General features: G+C 32.9%; 1 protein-coding gene across 21 annotated transcripts in view; it reads right to left on the reverse strand.

The window, feature by feature from the left end:
- LOC148628720 (uncharacterized) overlaps window positions 1-21,976 on the reverse strand; it is a 69,043-nt gene that overhangs the window by 26,010 nt on the left and 21,057 nt on the right. For 10 of the 21 annotated variants that reach the window (XM_088593248.1, XM_088593256.1, XM_088593172.1 and 7 more), the window contains 9 exons: window positions 17,213-17,280; window positions 16,583-16,766; window positions 15,743-16,045; window positions 15,353-15,434; window positions 6,803-6,861; window positions 5,279-5,374; window positions 3,265-3,321; window positions 2,377-2,433; window positions 1,471-1,527 (listed from right to left, as the gene is read on the reverse strand). In XM_088593248.1, the coding sequence (XP_088449374.1) occupies window positions 1,471-1,527; window positions 2,377-2,433; window positions 3,265-3,321; window positions 5,279-5,374; window positions 6,803-6,861; window positions 15,353-15,434; window positions 15,743-16,045; window positions 16,583-16,766; window positions 17,213-17,280 (963 nt within the window). Of the gene's footprint in view, window positions 1-1,470; window positions 1,528-2,376; window positions 2,434-3,264; window positions 3,322-5,278; window positions 5,375-6,802; window positions 6,862-15,352; window positions 15,435-15,742; window positions 16,046-16,582; window positions 16,767-17,212; window positions 17,281-21,344; window positions 21,625-21,976 lie in introns of those variants that run through there. The other 11 variants (XM_088593226.1, XM_088593193.1, XM_088593234.1 and 8 more) reach the window with 5 other exon arrangements.

Consider the following 21,976-nt stretch of genomic DNA (forward strand, 5'->3'; position numbering starts at 1 on the left):
TTGTACATTTGAATACTTATTTTTGTACCAGTGCATCTGGTCCAGTTGCTAATTTAATTTTGTCACTTTGTATGTATTAGGCTTCTGGAACAGGGTTATGATGCTACAAGATTGAAGTCATCACTACAGAAGTTCTATGGTCGTCATCATGAACTCGTGGATCGTTATGGTGTATCCATCTGCACCATGAAAACTGATTTATTCAACGGGTCATAGTTTTCCTTTCCTCGTTTGTCTACCCCGAACTTGACTTTTTATGAGCAACTCGGCAAGTATTTCAAGAAAAGCAGAGGACGCTTACCCTACCAGTGCACCTGGTCCAAGCTCCTAGTGTTTAGTGGAGTCCGAGTTGCTCATTTGCTTTTGTTACTTTGTATGTATTACTTTAGTTACTTCATGTAATTTGTTGTGTATGTCTGTTTTCCATGTCTGGTCTTTGTCCCTGGATTACATTCTTTGATTACTGTTATAACCTTGGTTCCCTTGATTACCCGTATATGTGAACAGGTATACAATGTCCTTACATAGTAGGAATCTCGACCCGCTTTAACCTGTTTAAAGTTTTTGCAGAAGCTAGCTTACCATTAAAATGTTTCTCGGTTTTATTTGTGTCAGATGGCGTCGATTCCTGTAACGGAGTTGGAAATAAAAGATTTTTAAAATATTAATTTAGAAAGATCAAAATTTGTACAATAAAAACAGTATCAATTTTTTTTAAATCAAACCTAATAATTTAGGATGGTGTAGCGTTTTATATGATAATTGTTAAAAAGCAAGTTTACAATTGAAAACATACCCTGATGGTTATTCTGTAATGACTGAAACGCCTGGTTAGTTAATTCTCTTTCACAATTTGAAACACGGAACATTTTTTAACATTATTTGCTGGAGTTTCATGTTTATTTGTAAATTTGAATACTTATTTTTTTACCGGTGCAGTTGCTAATTTAATTTTGTCACTTTGTATGTATTGCTTTAGTTACTTTATGTTCTTTGTTGCGTGTGTCTGTTTTCCATGTCTGGTATTTGTCACTGGATTACATTCTTTTGATTTCCACTAGAACATTGGTTCTCTTGATTACTCTTATAGAATTGCTCTAGACATACAGATAATTTTCAATGTTACTTATACCTTAATATTGCTATTTATGAAATCTTGCAGTATTCCAAATCTAAAGATACGTAAAACACTGAGGCTTCATTCTTAGCATTGCATATGGTATACACTCTTGGTGATGGCTTCCTCTTTCTATAGTTTCGGTTTTGAGTACTTCTTGTATACAACTAATATTTTGATTTTGATCTTCCTACATATTTGATTTTAATGCTGCTGGATTACATTCTTTGATTACTGTTATAACCTTGGTTCCCTTGATTACCCGTATATGTGAACAGGTATACAATGTCCTTGCATAGTAGGAATCTCGACCCGCTTTAACCTGTTTAAAGTTTTTGCAGAAGCTAGCTTACCATTAAAATGTTTCTCGGTTTTATTTGTGTCAGATGGCGTCGATTCCTGTAACGGAGCTGGAAATAAAAGATTTTTAAAATATTAATTTAGAAAGATCAAAACTTGTACAATAAAAACAGTATCAAAATTTCTTAAGTCAAACCTTATAATTTAGGATGGTGTAGCGTTTTATATGATAATTGTTGAAAAAAAACAAGTTTACAATTGAAAGCAAACCCTGATGGTTATTCTGTAATGACTGAAACGCCTGGTTAGTTAATTCTCTTTCACAATCTGAAACACGGAACATTTTTTGACATTATTTGCTGGAGTTTCATGTTTATTTGTACATTTGAATACTTATTTTTGTACCAGTGCATCTGGTCCAGTTGCTAATTTAATTTTGTCACTTTGTATGTATTAGGCTTCTGGAACAGGGTTATGATGCTACAAGATTGAAGTCATCACTACAGAAGTTCTATGGTCGTCATCATGAACTCGTGGATCGTTATGGTGTATCCATCTGCACCATGAAAACTGATTTATTCAACGGGTCATAGTTTTCCTTTCCTCGTTTGTCTACCCCGAACTTGACTTTTTATGAGCAACTCGGCAAGTATTTCAAGAAAAGCAGAGGACGCTTACCCTACCAGTGCACCTGGTCCAAGCTCCTAGTGTTTAGTGGAGTCCGAGTTGCTCATTTGCTTTTGTTACTTTGTATGTATTACTTTAGTTACTTCATGTAATTTGTTGTGTATGTTTGTTTTCCATGTCTGGTCTTTGTCCCTGGATTACATTCTTTGATTACTGTTATAACCTTGGTTCCCTTGATTACCCGTATATGTGAACAGGTATACAATGTCCTTACATAGTAGGAATCTCGACCCGCTTTAACCTGTTTAAAGTTTTTGCAGAAGCTAGCTTACCATTAAAATGTTTCTCGGTTTTATTTGTGTCAGATGGCGTCGATTCCTGTAACGGAGTTGGAAATAAAAGATTTTTAAAATATTAATTTAGAAAGATCAAAATTTGTACAATAAAAACAGTATCAATTTTTTTTAAATCAAACCTAATAATTTAGGATGGTGTAGCGTTTTATATGATAATTGTTAAAAAGCAAGTTTACAATTGAAAACATACCCTGATGGTTATTCTGTAATGACTGAAACGCCTGGTTAGTTAATTCTCTTTCACAATTTGAAACACGGAACATTTTTTAACATTATTTGCTGGAGTTTCATGTTTATTTGTAAATTTGAATACTTATTTTTTTACCGGTGCAGTTGCTAATTTAATTTTGTCACTTTGTATGTATTGCTTTAGTTACTTTATGTTCTTTGTTGCGTGTGTCTGTTTTCCATGTCTGGTATTTGTCACTGGATTACATTCTTTTGATTTCCACTAGAACATTGGTTCTCTTGATTACTCTTATAGAATTGCTCTAGACATACAGATAATTTTCAATGTTACTTATACCTTAATATTGCTATTTATGAAATCTTGCAGTATTCCAAATCTAAAGATACGTAAAACACTGAGGCTTCATTCTTAGCATTGCATATGGTATACACTCTTGGTGATGGCTTCCTCTTTCTATAGTTTCGGTTTTGAGTACTTCTTGTATACAACTAATATTTTGATTTTGATCTTCCTACATATTTGATTTTAATGCTGCTGGATTACATTCTTTGATTACTGTTATAACCTTGGTTCCCTTGATTACCCGTATATGTGAACAGGTATACAATGTCCTTGCATAGTAGGAATCTCGACCCGCTTTAACCTGTTTAAAGTTTTTGCAGAAGCTAGCTTACCATTAAAATGTTTCTCGGTTTTATTTGTGTCAGATGGCGTCGATTCCTGTAACGGAGCTGGAAATAAAAGATTTTTAAAATATTAATTTAGAAAGATCAAAATTTGTACAATAAAAACAGTATCAATTTTTTTTTTAAGTCAAACCTTATAATTTAGGATGGTGTAGCGTTTTATATGATAATTGTTAAAAAGCAAGTTTACAATTGAAAACATACCCTGATGGTTATTCTGTAATGACTGAAACGCCTGGTTAGTTAATTCTCTTTCACAATTTGAAACACGGAACATTTTAACATTATTTGCTGGAGTTTCATGTTTATTTGTACATTTGAATACTTATTTTTTATGGTTATGATCCTACAAGATTGAAGTCATCACTACAGAAGTTCTATGGTCGTCATAATGAACTCGTGGATTGTTATGGTGTATCCACCTGCACCATGAAAACTGATTTATTCAACGGGTCATAGTTTTCCTTTTCTCGTTTGTCTACCCCGGACTTGACTTTTTTATGAGGAACTCGGCGGGTATTTCAAGAAAAGCAAAGGACGCTTACCCTACCAGTGCACCTGGTCCATGCTCCTAGTTTTTAGTGGAGTCCGAGTTGCTCATTTGCTTTTGTTACTTTTGTCTGGATGATTTTAGTAACTTTATGTTCTTTGTTGTGTATGTCTGTTTTCCATGTCGGGTCTTTGTCCCTGGATTACATTCTTTTGATTACCGCTATAACCTTGGTTCCCTTGATTACTCTTCTTTCAAAATTGGTCATAGATTTTTATTCATAGATGAAATTTCGATGGTTTTGTATAAATAAGGTTATAAAGCACGCATGAATAGCTTGTAACCGATTACGGTTGCTCTATGATATCAACTACCTGTACAAATGGGTGTATGCTTAGAACGAAATCGCGTGCAACGTCATGTCCGTTAACGTATTATTTATTGATTACTCTTATAGAATTTCTCTACACATACAGATAATTTTCAATGTTACTTATACTTTAATATTGCTTCGTTTTTAATTTTATCGTTTATAGAAGTAACAAGCTTTTTGATTAGATAAACGTGTCGATCATCATATAGACCAAGTTTTGTAATGTTTCAGTGACCTAACAAAAATTTCACTCATTAAATTTTAATGCTTCGATTATATAATTAGACTACAAGAACTCGGGAATAGCACCTAATGCCATGACATTTGGAGCTCACCCGGGATTTTTTTTACACATTTTTTATAGAAAACTAAAATTTGCCTATAGTCTTTCATAAGTACAGGCATGATTAATGTTTAAAAAATGTTCACTAAGCTATTGAAATACAAATAACAAATCAACATGGAAGTTTATCCACCACATTATTATCCGCATTGCGTTATCTTATGTAGAACGAATTGCGTATAAATGTCAATAGGTTTTATTCAGAAATGCCTAAAATTTGCGCATAAACAGGTCCATCATATCGATTCATAGCGTCAGGTCTTTGTTTGTCGGTTGGATGTTGTACGAAGTGCGTAAATATACCAATGTGTTTCATGAAGAAAGTAAACAGGAGATCAGTTCTGTGCTTTAAGTTATTCAACACAACAATTTTTTTCCAAACAGTTTGAATTGAAACACACAAAGGCGTCAATGAGTAACGGATTAACGGGAAGTGCTATCTTTTACAACCAAAGTTTTTTTGATATAGGAGTTATATTTCTTCTGTTTATTTGAAATGTCAGTTGTGCATACTATAAACTAATCTGCTAAACTCCTAATTTTATGTGTACCAGGGTATTGTGTTATTCCTTAAAAATAACAATAGCTCAGCGTGACGAAAGGCAGATATTTTTAATTGCTAACTGGCGAACTATTCAAACATATTTAGAAACCAACTTCTTAATTTACAATTAATCATAAAAACAAAACCTTCATGTACATTGTATATAAAAATAAATATTTCTTAAGAACGTAAAACGTCAAGGTTTAACCAATGAGCAAAGCACACATCAAAATGAATAATGTATCTACTTACTCTGTGGTGTCGTTAATTTATCGTGTATGCACAAAATCATATAAGCCAAAATGTAAAGTATAAGACACCCTGAACAACAAACTATCACCAGCAATGCTACAACATAAATTTTAAATTTCATGAAGATAAAATACTTATAGCAAATGATTTGTAAATGGAGCAAGTCAATCTATAAACTGTCTTAACGATATATTTGATAAAAAAGGGTATTTAGACAAAGAAGTTTGTATTTTTAGAAAAGTTGTTATGAGCTTCTCAGTAGGTGTTTCTAGAAATGCAAAGGACATACCTCGTACATGCTCCCAGTATTTAGTGGAGTCTGAGTTGCTCATTTACTTTCTTTGCTTTTAAGTATTATTTTGTTTATTCTATTTTCTTCGTTCTGTTTGTCAGTTTGTCTGGTATTTTTCCTGTCATATTCTTTTAGTTTTTGCCAGAATCTTGGTTCCTTTGATTACTCTTAGGTACATGCGTGACACGTGCGTGCCTTTTTAACTCTAGTAACATACCGAGGAATATAAATAATACGTTAACGGACATGAAGTTGCACGCGATTTCGTTCTAAGCATACACCCATTTGTACAGGTAGTTGATATCATAGAGCAACCGTAATCGGTTACAAGCTATTTATGCGTGCTTTATAACCTTATTTATACAAAACCATCGAAATTTCATCTATGAAAAAAAATCTATGACCAATTTTGAAAGAAGAGTAATCAAGGGAACCAAGGTTATAGCCGTAATCAAAAGAATGTAATCCAGGGACAAAGACCAGACATGGAAAACAGACATACACAACAAAGAACATAAAGTAACTAAAATCATACATACAAAGTGACAAAAGTAAATGAGCAACTCGGACTCCACTAAAAACTGGGAGCATGGACCAGCATGCATCGAAAAATATTCTGTTTCTGACAAACATATTATAGATGATGTATTTTGATAATGTCTACAAATTAAATATCTGAAGTTTTTTTCTTGGATATAATTACTTTATCTTGAAGTAAACACACCTCCTACACAAAGTTCAAGACTTTTTTAAACTTGTTGCTAGGTTTTGCATAATTTTTATTTGTTTTTTGTTTTTATTTTTATTTTCAATTATTCATTAGTCATATCTTTTTTTACTGTTTTGACTAATGGTATTACCGAATTTGACTGGTGGCAGTCAGTTTATGATGTCTATTCGTGATGAAATGGTGTCGTAATAGAATTAGAGGTTTAGCGTCCTGTTAAACCTAGTTTAACCAACCTTTCATTTTGAAATGCATCTACGCACAGGAGACAGGATAGTTGCGGTGGTTTCTAACCTTCCGGCGGTATCCTGACATTGCCATTTGGTATATAAACTTTCCATTTAGACTATTCCTTTTCACTAATGCCTGGTTTGTATAATTCAGTAATTTTGCCATTATCCTTTCTGTATAGTTTATTCTATCATTAATGATTTTCCATACATGAGCGAACATAACTTTACAAAACCATACTCAAGATTATTTCGAGAATGAAATGATTACTTACGGTTTTTATCTCCAAAAGCAATGGAATCCGTCTTTGAAATATCTTCAATTGAGTTTTTCCTGTAGTGAAAATGTATGTGAAACTTGCTAAGTAGGGGTCTTTGGTTATTTTAGGGAAAAAAAACAAACACAATTACCTTTTTCTATATATGGGCATACTTTTCTTTATATACAAAATACTTTTTTCTATATATGCACATACACTCTATATATGCAAATGCTTTTTCTGTATATGCACATAGTTAGACTAGTTCTCCGTGTGTATACTTTTACCTGATTTTCTTGGTAGTTCTTTATGGGTATACTCAAATGCAATGTAAAAACTTAACTATTTCCGGATTGACAGAATCCTGGGTAAAAGTAATCATTGAAAAAATGGCTGAGACTCTGGTGCTGACTGTATTAAAGAAAGTCGGATTGCAAGAAGTGAACGTATACGTACGAACTTTTTGAACGGAAAGTCATAACTCCTGATATCATTAGATTGCTCTCAAAAACAACATTTGCAAATGTAAGGTATCTTAAATGCAGCTGACATGATGAAAATGCAGAAAGAGTGTAAAATATGGAAAATTCAAACCACGGAAAGTAAAAGGACATTCCGGAGCACCGAAATTGTAAATTAACATTAGACAATTTGTTAGATTTTGGCTTTAAATATCTGAAATAGCAATTTTTTTTATTAGTATTGGGATGCATAATATATCGTCGAATGGCCCACGTTGGATGTTTTAAAATTTTCCGAAATAGACGATGATGATATGGAAGGATTTGCTTCGTAAACCATTAAAGACTTTGTGTGGCGAGCAAATGCTCCAACAGCTGTTAATAACGAAAGGTTTAATAAAAAACAACGATTGCGACTCCGGGACATCATTCATTGAAATAGATTCGTCCGGAGTTTATGCAAGAAAAGCAGATCGTCTCCATGATAGACCATCGGAGAACACAAAACGCAATGGCTCCTAACCATATGTGACACATAGACACCAATCATACACTAATTCGATGAAGATTTGTAACCATTGGTGGTATTGACGGATTTAGTAGGATGATTATGTTTCTTTCATGTAATGACAACAATGCTTCTGAAACTGTCTTAGAACGTTTCCTTACTGTTGTTGGTAACTATGGCATACCATTAAAATTAGGTCTGACATAGATTTTATGCTGAAGGAATGAGGTGAAATAATCACATAAGCACAATGCCCAGTACTCACAACCAACTAATAGAACGATTTTGGAGGGACATTTCGAAGGCGTCTTCTGCTACTTTTATTATCTTTTCCATTATACGGAGGATCATGGCATTGTTTACCCCTTAAATGATCGATATTTGATAGTACCTCTCTACATTCAAGGATGTAGTTAACATAAGGCTGAAATTGTGGTCAACAATGGGCTTGTCACAAAATAAGGACTTAAAGGCCTCTCGTCTGCTGCTTCGGGACTCAGGACAATTTAGAAACCAGTTGGCATGCAAATGAATAAAGCGGAAATGACAGAAGTAAGAGTTGAAGGGAATAATAACGATGGTGATAGAGATTGGAAAGGACAAAAAAAAGGATACTCCAGACACTGAGAAGTCAGACTCATATTTTAAACTACACTTAGAAATCGATGGAAAGGGTAAACTATTGATCAATGTTACATTGCAATCTACAGTTACTAATGGCGGGTCTAAGACAGAGGCAAAACTAGTGGGCTCCGATATGCTGCTGAGGGGGTTTCAGTGTCTTGACTATCCTCACGGATCTCGCACGACCGCCCGCTTCGAGGATTCTGTTTGAGGTAGTACAGCACAGCATTAGGGATACCTGATCGAAGCATTCAGTCAGAGAATGTCCTACTAGCGACGGGGCTGCTATGGTGACGCTCCGGCCTACTTCCAGACCCCACGTGGGTCCGAGAGCGTTTCCCACCCTAACTATTTTCGGAGTACGTTAATGTGAAGAGTGGGCCTCGATACGAAATGTTTCATCTATATATATATATATCCATTAGGCTGCGATATGATATGTCTTAACCTATATATATTCATCATGCCTTTTTAAAATATGAAAATATAAAAATTCATTTTCGGTTAATGAATTAACTTTTAAATTCCCAGTAATTACAATGTTTTGACTACTATATACTGCTTTTTCAAATGAAGATTTTTCCAAAATGGATTTGCAGAATTAGGTGGTCTGTATACAGCGCATAAAAGTATTATACGCTTAGGAAAATTGAATTGAAGCCATATCATCTCGCCATTAACAAATTCTAAATCGCCTCTACCCTGCACAGATAACTGTTAACTTACATAAACAAGAACACCACCCCGAAACAATTCTTATTCTTTCTTAAAAAGCCCTATATTTTTGAAGAATGACATCATTAGTAGCAGTGTTATTTTCTAGATGAGTCTCAGTTACGTAAATGACTAATGAATCGTAACAACAGATTCTATGTAATGTTATTTTGATCTTACACTCCTTGCATTCCAAAGAAAAAATCTGATATCTTGTTTACTGAGGACCGGGAATTTCTTTGACGTCGTTTGAGAGTATATTAATATAATCAGGTAAAAAGTGAAGGAAATATTCATTAGAATAAATCGAATAAAGTGCTAATCACCATTTGTTCGATTCATTCCAATATATAGTATGAACAGTCGTAGACTGTTTCGCACTGTAAGGTTCATTAGCTTATCTTACACCATGTACATGTAAAGTAAGACAATTGAGAATAAGCTTAACCTATGAATATCTGACTCTTTTGCTGGAGTAATCAAGGGAACCAAGGTTATAGCGGTAATCAAAAGAATGTAATCCAAGGACAAAGACCAGACATGGAAAACAGACATACACAACAAAGAACTCAAAGCAACTAAAATCATACATACAAAGTAACAAAAGTAAATGAGCAACCCGGACTCCACTAAAAACTGGGAGCATGGACCAGGTGCACGGGTAGAGTAAGCGTCCTCTGCTTTTCTAGAAACACCCGCCGAGTTGCTATGAAGCAATGTTTTAGTGTAAATACTAGCCTATATCAATTCTGTAAGCTGTTACATCATTACCCATTTGGGTGTTTCTTGAAACAAAATGCAATAGCAACAGGCTAATGTCTGCAGATTTATACAAGGATGAAACATCACATCACAATACAAAGAAGAACAAAAGTGAGAATAGGCATGGCACGAAATACTGATAAAGAATGTTTTTGACACACGAGATATCACAAGATCTTCCAGATTGATGTGTAGAATCAAGGTGGAAATTTCAAACAAAGTAGATGTTCCACACGAAAATAAATATTTTTTAAGTTGACAAGGTTCATACAAATGTATGTGAATACTATGTTTGATAATAATCAAGCTCGCTGCAGAGAACACAACCATATACGGAATAAGATGAGATGGGTTAATTAATTTGGATGAATAAGTGCACATATACGACAATGCTACAATAATGCAGAACCCAATATAATCATGTTCACTATTCAGATTTTATATCAATTGTTTGATATAACTCAAATGAAGTGACAAAACTTTTGCCACTGTAAAAGAATTTATCGCATGTTAATATGCGTTTGATATGAATATAAATCATACTGTTGTGAAACGAATCAGTTGACTTACAACTTCAGTTTTCTTTTTTAAGTATGTTTTTCGTAAATAAGCGAGAACATATAGTGGTAGCGGTCAACACGGGGAAAGGGCTTTATTTTTACTCATCAAACAACACGTGGAACGTTTCAAATTTGTCAAGGCTATATTATAGATAATTTTAAGACTTGTCGTAAAAAAATCGTTTGGCCCAATTTTGTAAAATTCACTTTCATTGTCAAATTTGTGCGCAATTTTAATGTAATACGTGTCTGTACTAAAGCTAAGAATAATATACAATGTCAGATAATACAGGCCTTGTTCAAATTTGATAATTTACTCGAGACTTCTGACACAGAATCGGACAAAAAAATATTTGCCAACGAAGACATGAAGGAATATACAAATTAATATTCTACAAAAGAATGCGTAAAAGTTTGATATGACCTCCTTTAAACTAGTCTATTTTTGATAAACGATGTTAAAGAACGACAAAATTCTATTCAAAATTCAACTTTCAGGTTTTTTTTGTACTTTTTTTCTTGCTAATGTTAAAACTCACTCAAAGTTGTTTTCGTCATTTTTATGAAATAAAGGTTTAGGATTTACCGTTTAGTTGTATAATTAAAAAAAAAAAAACAAACAAAGAAAATCGTCATTGAAATGTGTTATTAATTATTTATGATCTTTAACTTTATCCTTTTTACTGATTATTTCTAATAAAAAATATCTTGAATTGAGAAATTAGATATACTATTCCTAAGACATTCTTCAATACATAAGAAATTTTTTTAAAATACTTTTGTTTGAATCTTTGAAATGGCAGACCTTGTCAGTCCAATTAAACCAGAACCAAGCACTTGCAAACGCAGCAAAGTATCATTCAGATGGGAAGAATGCAAAATTTGCCAAATTTAAACTCCAGAAAAATAGTGCATATTTACCAATAAAAGTAAAACACATTAATTTATGCTCTAGAAATTCCGAAGGATGATACAGCTTCCTTGATTTTACAAGAGCTACAATCAGTCCATAGTTTAAAAGACATCAACTTTGACAGTTTGTACCACCATTCTTGCTTCAAATCTTATTCTAGCCAACAAAACTTACGTTTTACAAAATTTAGTTGTGATAAATATGACCAAACAAAACAACGGTACAGAAAAAAGAGATATAAATATTTCCTCAGTAGGTGTAGAAAAAAGGTCTGATTGGAGCAGATGTTTCTTGTGTAAGAACAAGACTTACAAAGAAAAAGATAAAAAGCTCCAAAAGTGGAATCACAAGAGATAATTGACAATACATTGCTTGCAGCAAAGTCTTATTTCATAATAGAGTCGATTGTTTTATATGAGCATTTTAGAGCCAGTGCAATATATCATTCTGGGTGTATGACCAAATATTTACTTAAAATCCAGGACGAAACTGTAGATGACATATGTGACCATAATCAGGCATTTAAGAACCTGATAAAAGACCTGATAGACAATAAAAGGCATTTTTACTTTCAACTTTATTGGAAAAATTCAAATCAAATCTACCAAAAGAGCGAGTTTACAGTCATACGCATTTAAATTAAAAGAAACGATTGCTAAACCATTTTGGAGATTCTATCGTAATACAGTCTCAACAGGATCAAGGTAAGTCAAACATTGTTTATAGTAGTGATATTTCTGTTGTAGATGCAATTAAAGCTGCTTATGAATTGAAATGGACGTATTCGGCGCAGATAATGACGAACAAATTTTCAATAAAGCAGCTGAAAATTTTCGCCTGGACATAGAAAAGCTTCACATCTGCAACAAGTTGTATCGAATTTTACTTGCAATTGAGACTATGCCACTAAGCGTTACATAATTTGTGTCATGGCCGATAAATAAAAAATCATTTTTGTCTGCATGTCAGCCTAGACGGTTGACATCTGAAAAATTGCGCAAATGTCTTGAATAACAGAGACTTTGGTGTCCCTTGGTAAATGTTCTTTCACCCCATTTCATATAGGTCTAGCTCTTCATATCTATAATGATTTTGGTTCAAGACAGTTGGTCGATAATTTAAACTCCAATGGTTTTTACTGTTCTCAAGACGTTGCCTTACAAGTCTAGCAAATCACGAGGTTCAAAACATATGCAGCGGTGTTTATATTTCAAATGGTCTGACAAATGTCACTTCAAGCGGCTGTTTGATACAAGAAGGGTCAGATAACATTGACATTAACACAGAAACTATTGATGCAGAAGACGCATTCCACTCAATGGCTTGAGCCGTATTCCAGGCTCATAATATTGTCCAGACTCTAAAAAAATTGGGGGTGGAAGTGATAAGTCCTTACCGGTGAATAAAAATGTTATTTCCTTTATTAGTTGTCTGCCATACAAAAAAAAACAGAGAGAAAGCTGAACCACCTATACGAGAAAATGTGTATACATCTATTCAATTGTGTTCTGACTCTGTAGGGAAAGATTTATCTAATCTAGTTTGGGTTTTATTGTGCGTTTTGAAACGCGACATCTTAAATCTACCCTTGAAGTCCCTAGGAATAGTTTGTATAAGGAGAAAAAATATACATGGTCGTACAGTTGTGAGATCTCCTGACACTGACGTTTTAGTTCTGTTAGTCCATTACATCCCTAGAATGACAAACACACAAGAACTTTGGTTACAAACAGGGGTTATTACCAATATCTGACACTATAGACGTTATATACCAGTACATAAAATATGTAGCTCACTGAAATCTAGCATCTGTAAAATTCTTCCTGCGGCTCATTCCCTAACTGGTTGCAACATCACTTCTTCGATATATAGTATTGGAAAGAAGTCAATGATAAAAAACATGATTTATTCATTGATTTATTTAACCTGCCTACCGTAGACCTAGACGAAGCAGTATATGTAAGCCGTAGGTTTGTGACACATGTATATGACCGGAAAGGAAAGTCACACCAGTCGCATGATAATTTTAAAAAATTACGTACGAGACAAACAACACTGAAGGAATCGACCGTAGTCAGACTTCCACCTTCAAAGGCACCTTTTAAGCAACAAGTCTCGCGAACTTTGTATAAAAAACAGTTTGGTTGAATTCCCATAAGCCTCATATGATCATTCATTCACCTCTTGAATATGGATGGAAAGAATGGAAATTTGGTTTAAAACCTGTATTTTTAAGGGATTATGACTAGTGACTTTTTAGTTACAAGATCATGTTTGCACTTGTAAAGGAAAATCGGTGTATAGTCGGGAATGTGTATGTTTTGAACAAAGTTTGTCATGCACAGATTTACGCCCAAGTTTCAAGTTTCAGATCTATGTTACAATGATCACACACATGTAAATGTATTAGATGATGATTTAAAAAATCATTGTGTACATGAACTTAAGTCTTTTTTTTTGTATGCTCGACAGACTGTTGTTTTCTATGGTTTTGCAGTCTTCTCTTACTTTTTTTTTATATATAGTTTTCACTTGTATTTATTTTGGTTTGTATGGTCTTTAGTCTCTCAACTACATAATTCTTTTCTCATAGTCATATGCAAAGGTACTTTTACTCTTATTATAGAATTATATAGCAAATGACTCATATTTTTCCTGATTTTATATTTTTAACTTGCTCATGTCTTTTAAATAACTTTGTAAATAGTTGTTTATTCTGTGTTTATATGAAATTTGTATTTGTGTTTTGCTATTCCATTAAACCTTGTTCATAGTTGTTTATCACTAGCATACGTCAGTCAAATAAAGTCATTTTATGCTGTCTTATGATATATGTGTTGATATTTGTTTTAGTTTCGTTGTCACAGTTTTATTTTTACAGTTTATAAGATGCTGATTTACTTTGGTTTTATAATTTGTGGTACTTTTTTGTTACCTATATGCAGCTTTTCATATCTTAGATAAATTTATTTTGCATGTTTCTAATTTTTGTCATTTGCATTTTTTTTTTTTGGTTTTGTTTTATGATATGCATGTAGCTTTATTGTTTAACTCTATTTTGCTTCTTTGTAAATAATATTTTTGATTTGAAAACTTATCAGGGATGTGTGTATCCACACAATGCTCAGCCACATGGCGACCCGGCGCGTCCCCAGGTAGTGGATCGGAGATCCCATCTTATTGCTGGTTTTCAGGTTATACGATTTAAAAAAAAAACAAAAAGCCTGACCGTCAACTAGTGTGTGCTATGCATTATGAAAAATGAAAAATGCTGAACCAGTACAGAATAATCTATATATAAACAATATCTATCAAAATAACATTTTGTTTCTCATTCATACCCCTTTTTTCTAATTTTAAATTAGGTATACCTTAAAGAAGAATATGTCATAGTTAAGTTACAAAAACTTGTCTAAAGACCTCGAACTACTTTTTTCCATTTATTTCTATATTCATTTCTTGATTTTATTTAAATTGTCAAAGTTGTCGAAACAAAGACCTTGTATTAAAATGCATAATTTTAACAATTCTGTCGTCTTAGTCCATTATTTTTTAGTTACACAAATTAAATACAGAGTAAATATACAAATCCATTACCTTTTACAACCATTTGACGAACGGGGTAGTAAAAAAACGAATGTTTTAGTTAAAAAATTAGTTATTTTGAGTGGTGTCGTAAAACGTCATCATATGATTTTAAATTACGTCATATATAAAACATTGACTATTGCATTCAATTCATTATAGTTGTTGTTCACGATTATTAAATAAGGACATTTTCATGCCCTTCCATTATCTTGAAAATTATATCTATAAAAGCATTTTATTTTTTCATAAAATTACCCCTACCCATTTTACCCCCATTTTGCAGAAAACTGGACCACCTCCCACTTTTACGACAAGTTTTATTTTAAAGTAGAAATAATTTTCTTTCAAATGATGTATAAATTAGGTGTGTGTTCCTCCGGTGCATTAAAATTTAATTTTTCACACTTAAGCCGTTCCACTAATAATTGTTCATACCTTTCATAAACGCTTTCATTAGTTAGAAACAACGTCCCACAAACTGGCTCTATTTCTTCTCCATGTATTCTACATTTGTAATCTAAAAGGTGCAAACAGAAAGTATATTTGCGATGACAATCATTGTTTAAAAAAAAACACGTTCGACGTCACATTTTTTACAGATTCATAGCAATCGTATCAAGAACTTTATCCCCCTAATTTTTTGTTATATTTTCAAAATTTTCTTTCAACCCTTTGATGACAGTTTCAATTTAAGAGCAATCAAGGGAACCAAGGTTATAGCAGTAGTCAAAAGAATGTAATCCAGAGATAAATACCAGACATAAATGGAATAGGTTTTGAAACTTTAATTTTTCTGAACATAATAATAACTGTTATAATATCTACCTTGTGACAGGAACTGTCCTATAGGACAATTTCTAATATAGCAAGAGCAATCTTCAGTGAAAGGTTGGCAGCGACATTGGTTCTGTGGTTTGATCACATAATCATAGCTCTTTCTATAGTCGCAACGACAGGCCTGGTCTTCACGGGAAGAACCATTGAAGACTGTTAATTGTCCGTCCTCAGTACAAAGAGATTTATAAAATGGACATTCTGATCCCTCGTTAGAAGGTAATATAAACGGTGAGAATCTGGTTGACTGACACTCATCAGCTGTAAGATACCCACTTATGACGTGCCTTTTTCCTATAGGAAAAAATGTTCGTTTATGTATTATTAACATTTAACCGACGTCAATCTGTAATATAATACATTAAAAGGCTTTTTAAAGCTTCATTTTTTAATTAACATGTTCGTATCATTTGAATTAATTATTTTCTCGTGAAACAAAGAAATATCTGTTCAGACATTATTATGTCCGAATGGCAAGATTGGGTGCACATACACGCCATACTAAACACATATACTAAACACATAACAACACATTCTAAAGATTTAGAACAAATATGAAGATAGATTAAAGATTCTTTAATCTCTAGTTCTCTTGGGCAGATGCAATGTATAAAATCCCCGAAACTAGGATTGTTGCACGATAATACCTCATCTGCATGTGTATAGCGGAAATTGAGATCAGTGGATCCGGCTGAACGAAGTTCCTTATTTTGCATCAGATCAGAAATGCTTTAGGATCAGTATCATAAGAGTGAAGAATTATATAGGCAAAAAGAGGAGCCCAATTTGTTCCTTTTGGAATAATAGACAAACACTATACACAATATACACCTATGTAGTTGTGCGGTCTGTAACATTTTTCGATATATACATTGTAGGTTCCGTTTGAGCTAAATGCATCTAGCAAACAATGGTATCGAAGGTCTTCTCCACATGGAAAACTCGCTGCTATTCGTTTCCATAAAACAGCCGGTGGACATTTGAAAGGTAATGTTATTGATGCATAAGTAAGTACCTTAAAATAAAAAAAACAGCAATCATGCGTGTAACTTGTAAAAGATAATTGAATAAACAATTTTATTTCTTTAACTTTTTTAAACAGGTGAAGCGAGAACCTCAAAAATGTAGAAAGTAGAGCCACCTGGTATTTTGCTTTTAATCATTTAGTGTTTTTTTTGTTTTGATGATTCTTTTTAAAGGATTTGATGAAGATCCTTAAAGCAGAACTTTCAACTTTAAATGTATTTTAAAGTGTGTGCAATATTGTTCTGAAACCAGTTGTTGTATCCATAATGAACTGTAAGTCCTCATATTGAAAGGTGGCAACAACTGATAATATTGTGTCCAAAATTGCCCCAAATGAAACTAGTCACGATTGTATCATGCTACGCTGGATGAATCTCTATACTTGATATATTTAACCGTTGATAATGAATTTAAACTACAAATATTTCAACTTACTATTTGATTCAATACTAAACAATAGCTGTATATATACATGGTAAACGGGTCTAAGTGTATCTTTTCATCTGGAAGAAAAATAACGTTCAGCTCTGTAATATACAGAATTATATGTGTATCAGAACAATATCACCTTTGTTCTTCGTGAGCTTAAATATTATTAAATTATCTGCAAGCAAACATCAAAATTGCAAATTTTATTCTATTTGTAATTGTATTTTTGTAAATCTGAAAACCAAAGAAAAAAAAGACCTTACAAAATGCTGCATTTTCTTTAAATATATGAGAAAAAAGCACTATGAGAACACATGGTCTAGTTTTACAAATAACACTATACAGTCCTTAAACCGATCCGAGGAACGATTTGACGGGTCGATATTCTAGTTATTATACATGTACATATTTTCTCCATAACTTATTGTTTTTTCAACAGTAATTTCTAGTTTTTTTTTTTATCAGCGTAATGATTTTCGCATTTTGACTGATTGATCGCTGATGGATTGATGACCCCGGTGACCGTAAAATCTGTTTAAAACAAAAGAAATTAATATAAAAGTATATGTTGATGTTTAAATCTATTACATTATGTAAATATGTGTAACAGAGTAATCAAGGGAACCAAGGTTATAGGTAAAACTGACAAAGAAAACAACAAAAGCCCTTAAATACATTGACCGCTCTGTGGTCACGTGATGCGATCACCAATTTATTGGTTCGGTTTGACGGATCGACGACTGACAGGAAACTGATCGATGATCGATGACCGATCGCAATTTTTGTTGCACGGATCGGTTCAGAATATAATTAATTGTCTTGGTGGCTGTTAACCACAATACCGCAAATAAATTGTTCGTAACGCAGTGTTAACTAGTTAAACGTACAATATGAGTGAGCTGACGATCAGCTGACTGTTTCTATACATGGTGTAATTTTCGTCCTAACAATATATACTCAATATGTAATTTGCACTCATGTGGTATTTATAATATGTCATCAAGACCGACTAAGGGAATTCTTAACGTCCTTGGCTAGTATTTGTTCGTGAACTTAAGTAAGCCAAACATTTTATATAATTATTACAATAGCAACTTTTTAAAATGAAAATACGGATGAAATAAACCCCGCGGTATCCCCTAACTCTCTCTCTCTCTCTTTCGTAAACCAGTATTTGGAAGAAAGGTAAGTTTTGTTGTTTCATTACCATAGTCGACAGCGTTTTCATGAAATCATGTCTCTACTTTTAAAAGTAAGTAAAACCTTATATAATGATCACAGTAGTAATTAAAATATGTATGTACCACCGCAGGACTCTCATTCTATATATATATATATATATATATATATATATGTATGTATGTATATATATATATATAACGTCTCAGAATGTGACGATTCTATTCGCTACACTGCTCCATCTGATCAAATTGATACAGGGAAGATATGTTAACGTATAGAAAGGTCTGAAAAATTCCCAATGATGTTAGAACTGTCAAATTTGCGAAGCAAATTTTTGTCGTTCCCTCCGCGGGACTCGAACTCGCACCGCTGTGACATCTATGGCAACACCGCCTGCACTAAGTCCAGCGCCCTAGACCACTCGGCCAGCTAGGCTATATAGAATATAGCTTTCGCTGGCCGGGTGATTCCTCCTCGTAGGATTAATCTAGGGCTGTAACTTAGTACACGATGTATGGTAGTACGGGACAGTTCATCTAGGTGTTATTATGTAGGATAGAGGATCAAATTAATAATGCATGTCACAACAAATAAATTTGTATCAATTTGATCCGATGGAGCAGTGTAGTGAATAGAGTCGTCACATTCTGAGACGTTGTATATATATATATATTCGTCAGAATGATATACTTGTATACAGTTTATATATGTATCGGTATAAAATAAAACATGACTAGAGTTTCCTAAATCTGTAATTTACACTAGCGCTTTTTCATGTATGTTATAACCTCGAATCGATTCTAGAGTTGGGGTGAAATTTAGATTTGATTAGATATACTTATATAAAATATATAGTCTAGCTGGCCGAGCGTTCTGGGGCGCTGGACTTTGTGCATGCGGTATTGTCATAGATGTCACAGCGGTACGAGTTCGAGTCCCTCGGAGGGAACGACAAAAATTGGCTTCGCAAATTTGACAGTTCTAACATCGTTGGGAATTTTTCAGACATTTCTATACGTTTACATATCTTTCGCTGGCCGGGTCATTCCTCCTCGTAGGATTAATCTAGGGCTGTAACTTAATACACGATGTATGGTAGTACGGGACAGTTCATCTAGGTGTTATTATGTATGATATATAATATATATAATCCCATTACCTACCCATTACTCTTACATCAAGTTTGGGGACTGTACATTATATACAATGTACATGCATATACAGGTTATGTACACGTAAAAGTACATTGTGCATGTAAGTACATTCTTAATGTCTGAAGCTCTAAAGATTTATATTTTTGCTATGTGTATATGCCAGAATGCATGTACTGTCAATTTTTCAATATAAGTTGAATTACACACAGTGAGATTTACTGTTTGGTGAGATACCGCACAGTGTATACGAGTAACAACATACAATCAATCTATTAAATACATGTAGTCATTGATATACAACAATGAAAAGAAACAACATTTATGATATTTTTGTATAGGATTAAAAATAAATGTTAACTTGTTTTGACCATTTTCGTAGATAGACAGATATAGATGAATATCTTCTCCGTTAACCGATGATATTTTATTAAATATCAAGACATTGATACTACAGGATTTAATGAAATAGAGAATCTAGCGAAAAATAAATGACAAAAGAGTGAAGGTGCTGAATGTTCGTACATGAAACCAAATGATAACGATGGTTTATTACAAATAAAAATCAAGAACCTTGGTAATAATCCATATTCTAATCTTTTACAAAACTCATGAGCTTTACCATACGCAAGAATTTATATATAGCATCTAAATTTAACTCCTTGCCATAGGTTAGTAATAAATCTATTGAGTCATTTAATACATTAAAACAAACTCATAGCAATAATTCAACAATTTGCCAAGTTTGTGTCATTTCTGTGTTATGTTTTCTTTTCATTTATTTGTGTTTGTTTGGTTGGTTTTGTTGTGTTTGCTTTGTTTTTTTTTTATTTTACCCCACGCTCGTTCGGGTCAAAGTAATGAACATTAATTTCAAGTTCGTAATATACTAAATGTTAAGCTCGGCTCTCGTATGTTGACACCGTCATAGCAGCCTCTTCTTTCTAGAAATTTTAGGTGTAAAATGGGAAAGATTAGTGTTAAAACGAAAAGAAATGAAATATGAAAGTTTCGTTTTGGGCATCTTGGATTTCATACATTGCGTTATTACTAATTCCTGAATGGAAAGCGTTTCGTTTCGCTTCTTTTCTCGACATTGTGGTCCCTCACAGAAATATAAGGCCCTGACTTTATTCCTTTCGTACATCGCAATTAAACGAAGTTCCATTTCTATGAAGCAGATCGTTTAAGGAGTAATACTTATTATCACGATGTAGACACTCTCAGATTCAAACCCAAAAATTTCCAGACTCATCATCGATTTTCAGCTTTGAATAATAAACTCTCTTTCTCCCATAAGCCTGGTTACCATGCGGGTTGCTTATATAATTTAATATATGGATATAATTTTACCCTCGGCTAAAAGCTCTTTAGAGTTGATGTTAGATAATGACTTGTATACATACGCTTGAATATCATTTAAAAATCTCTCCCTCACACGAATAATTGAAAGATTTCTTAAATAAATGCATCATGTTACGTTTTCATCTAGATAAATGTGTCTCTGTTTTTCAAAGAAACGAAATGAAATCCTTTCCTACAGATAATTTAAAAAAGCAAAAAATATAAATAAATTGGCAGTATTAAAATAATCAGTTACTTTAACTTGTGCTTCATATTTAAATAATTTTAAGGAATATGTGTTGGGATTTTTTTTTTTTTTTCGAAAAGCTTTTGCAATCGTTTGTGAACGATTGCCTCATAATTCTCAGTATTGTTATTTGCAATTAACTTTAATAATGTCTTCTGTTTTTAATAGTGATATATATTTATTGTCGCTAAATCACGTATTATTTTCACCTTACCTTTCAAATATCTTCCTTAATTTAATGTCCTCCAGGTAACTTGAAGATCTAGTTTTTAAAATTTAGGACAGTCAAGGACGTTAAAAAACAGTCAGTATTGACAATAAGTCATAATTATATACATGCACATGTATATATACATTTAAAGAATGGAATGTTAAGAATAACATTATATCATGTATATAAATAGCGTATATGCATATTTAGTCCATAGTTTGGCAGGTAACGAGAGGTCATCAAGCTAAAAAGGATTTTCCACAGATTCATGAATGTGGGTGACATTTTTTTTATTAACCAAAAAAAATATGATTGATAAAATCATTTTGAGTATTTTGATAACACTAAACTAGGTAGTTATTATGCAAGATTATATATTGAACTATATTCCTTTCTGAATACTTGAATGGCGTTAAATTTACAAAATTTAAACAATTTTGAAAATTAGCGATTTCATAGGGGTTCCACGTTCCATCCCCATCCTTTTTAGATCCTGTGTTGCTTAATATTTTGATGCCATTTTGAGTCCATCTTAGAATTGTTTTATAAGTTACTCATTTATTTAAACCTATGAAGTGGCAATGGTGTGAAGTTAAAACTTTTAAAGTTATTACAAGTGTGGACAAAGACTGGTG

Source organism: Perna viridis, chromosome 1 (genome assembly GCF_037379345.1).
Source record: "Perna viridis isolate PV_CMFRI_1.1 ecotype Kerala chromosome 1, ASM3737934v1, whole genome shotgun sequence".
Lineage (NCBI taxonomy): Eukaryota > Metazoa > Mollusca > Bivalvia > Mytilida > Mytilidae > Perna > Perna viridis.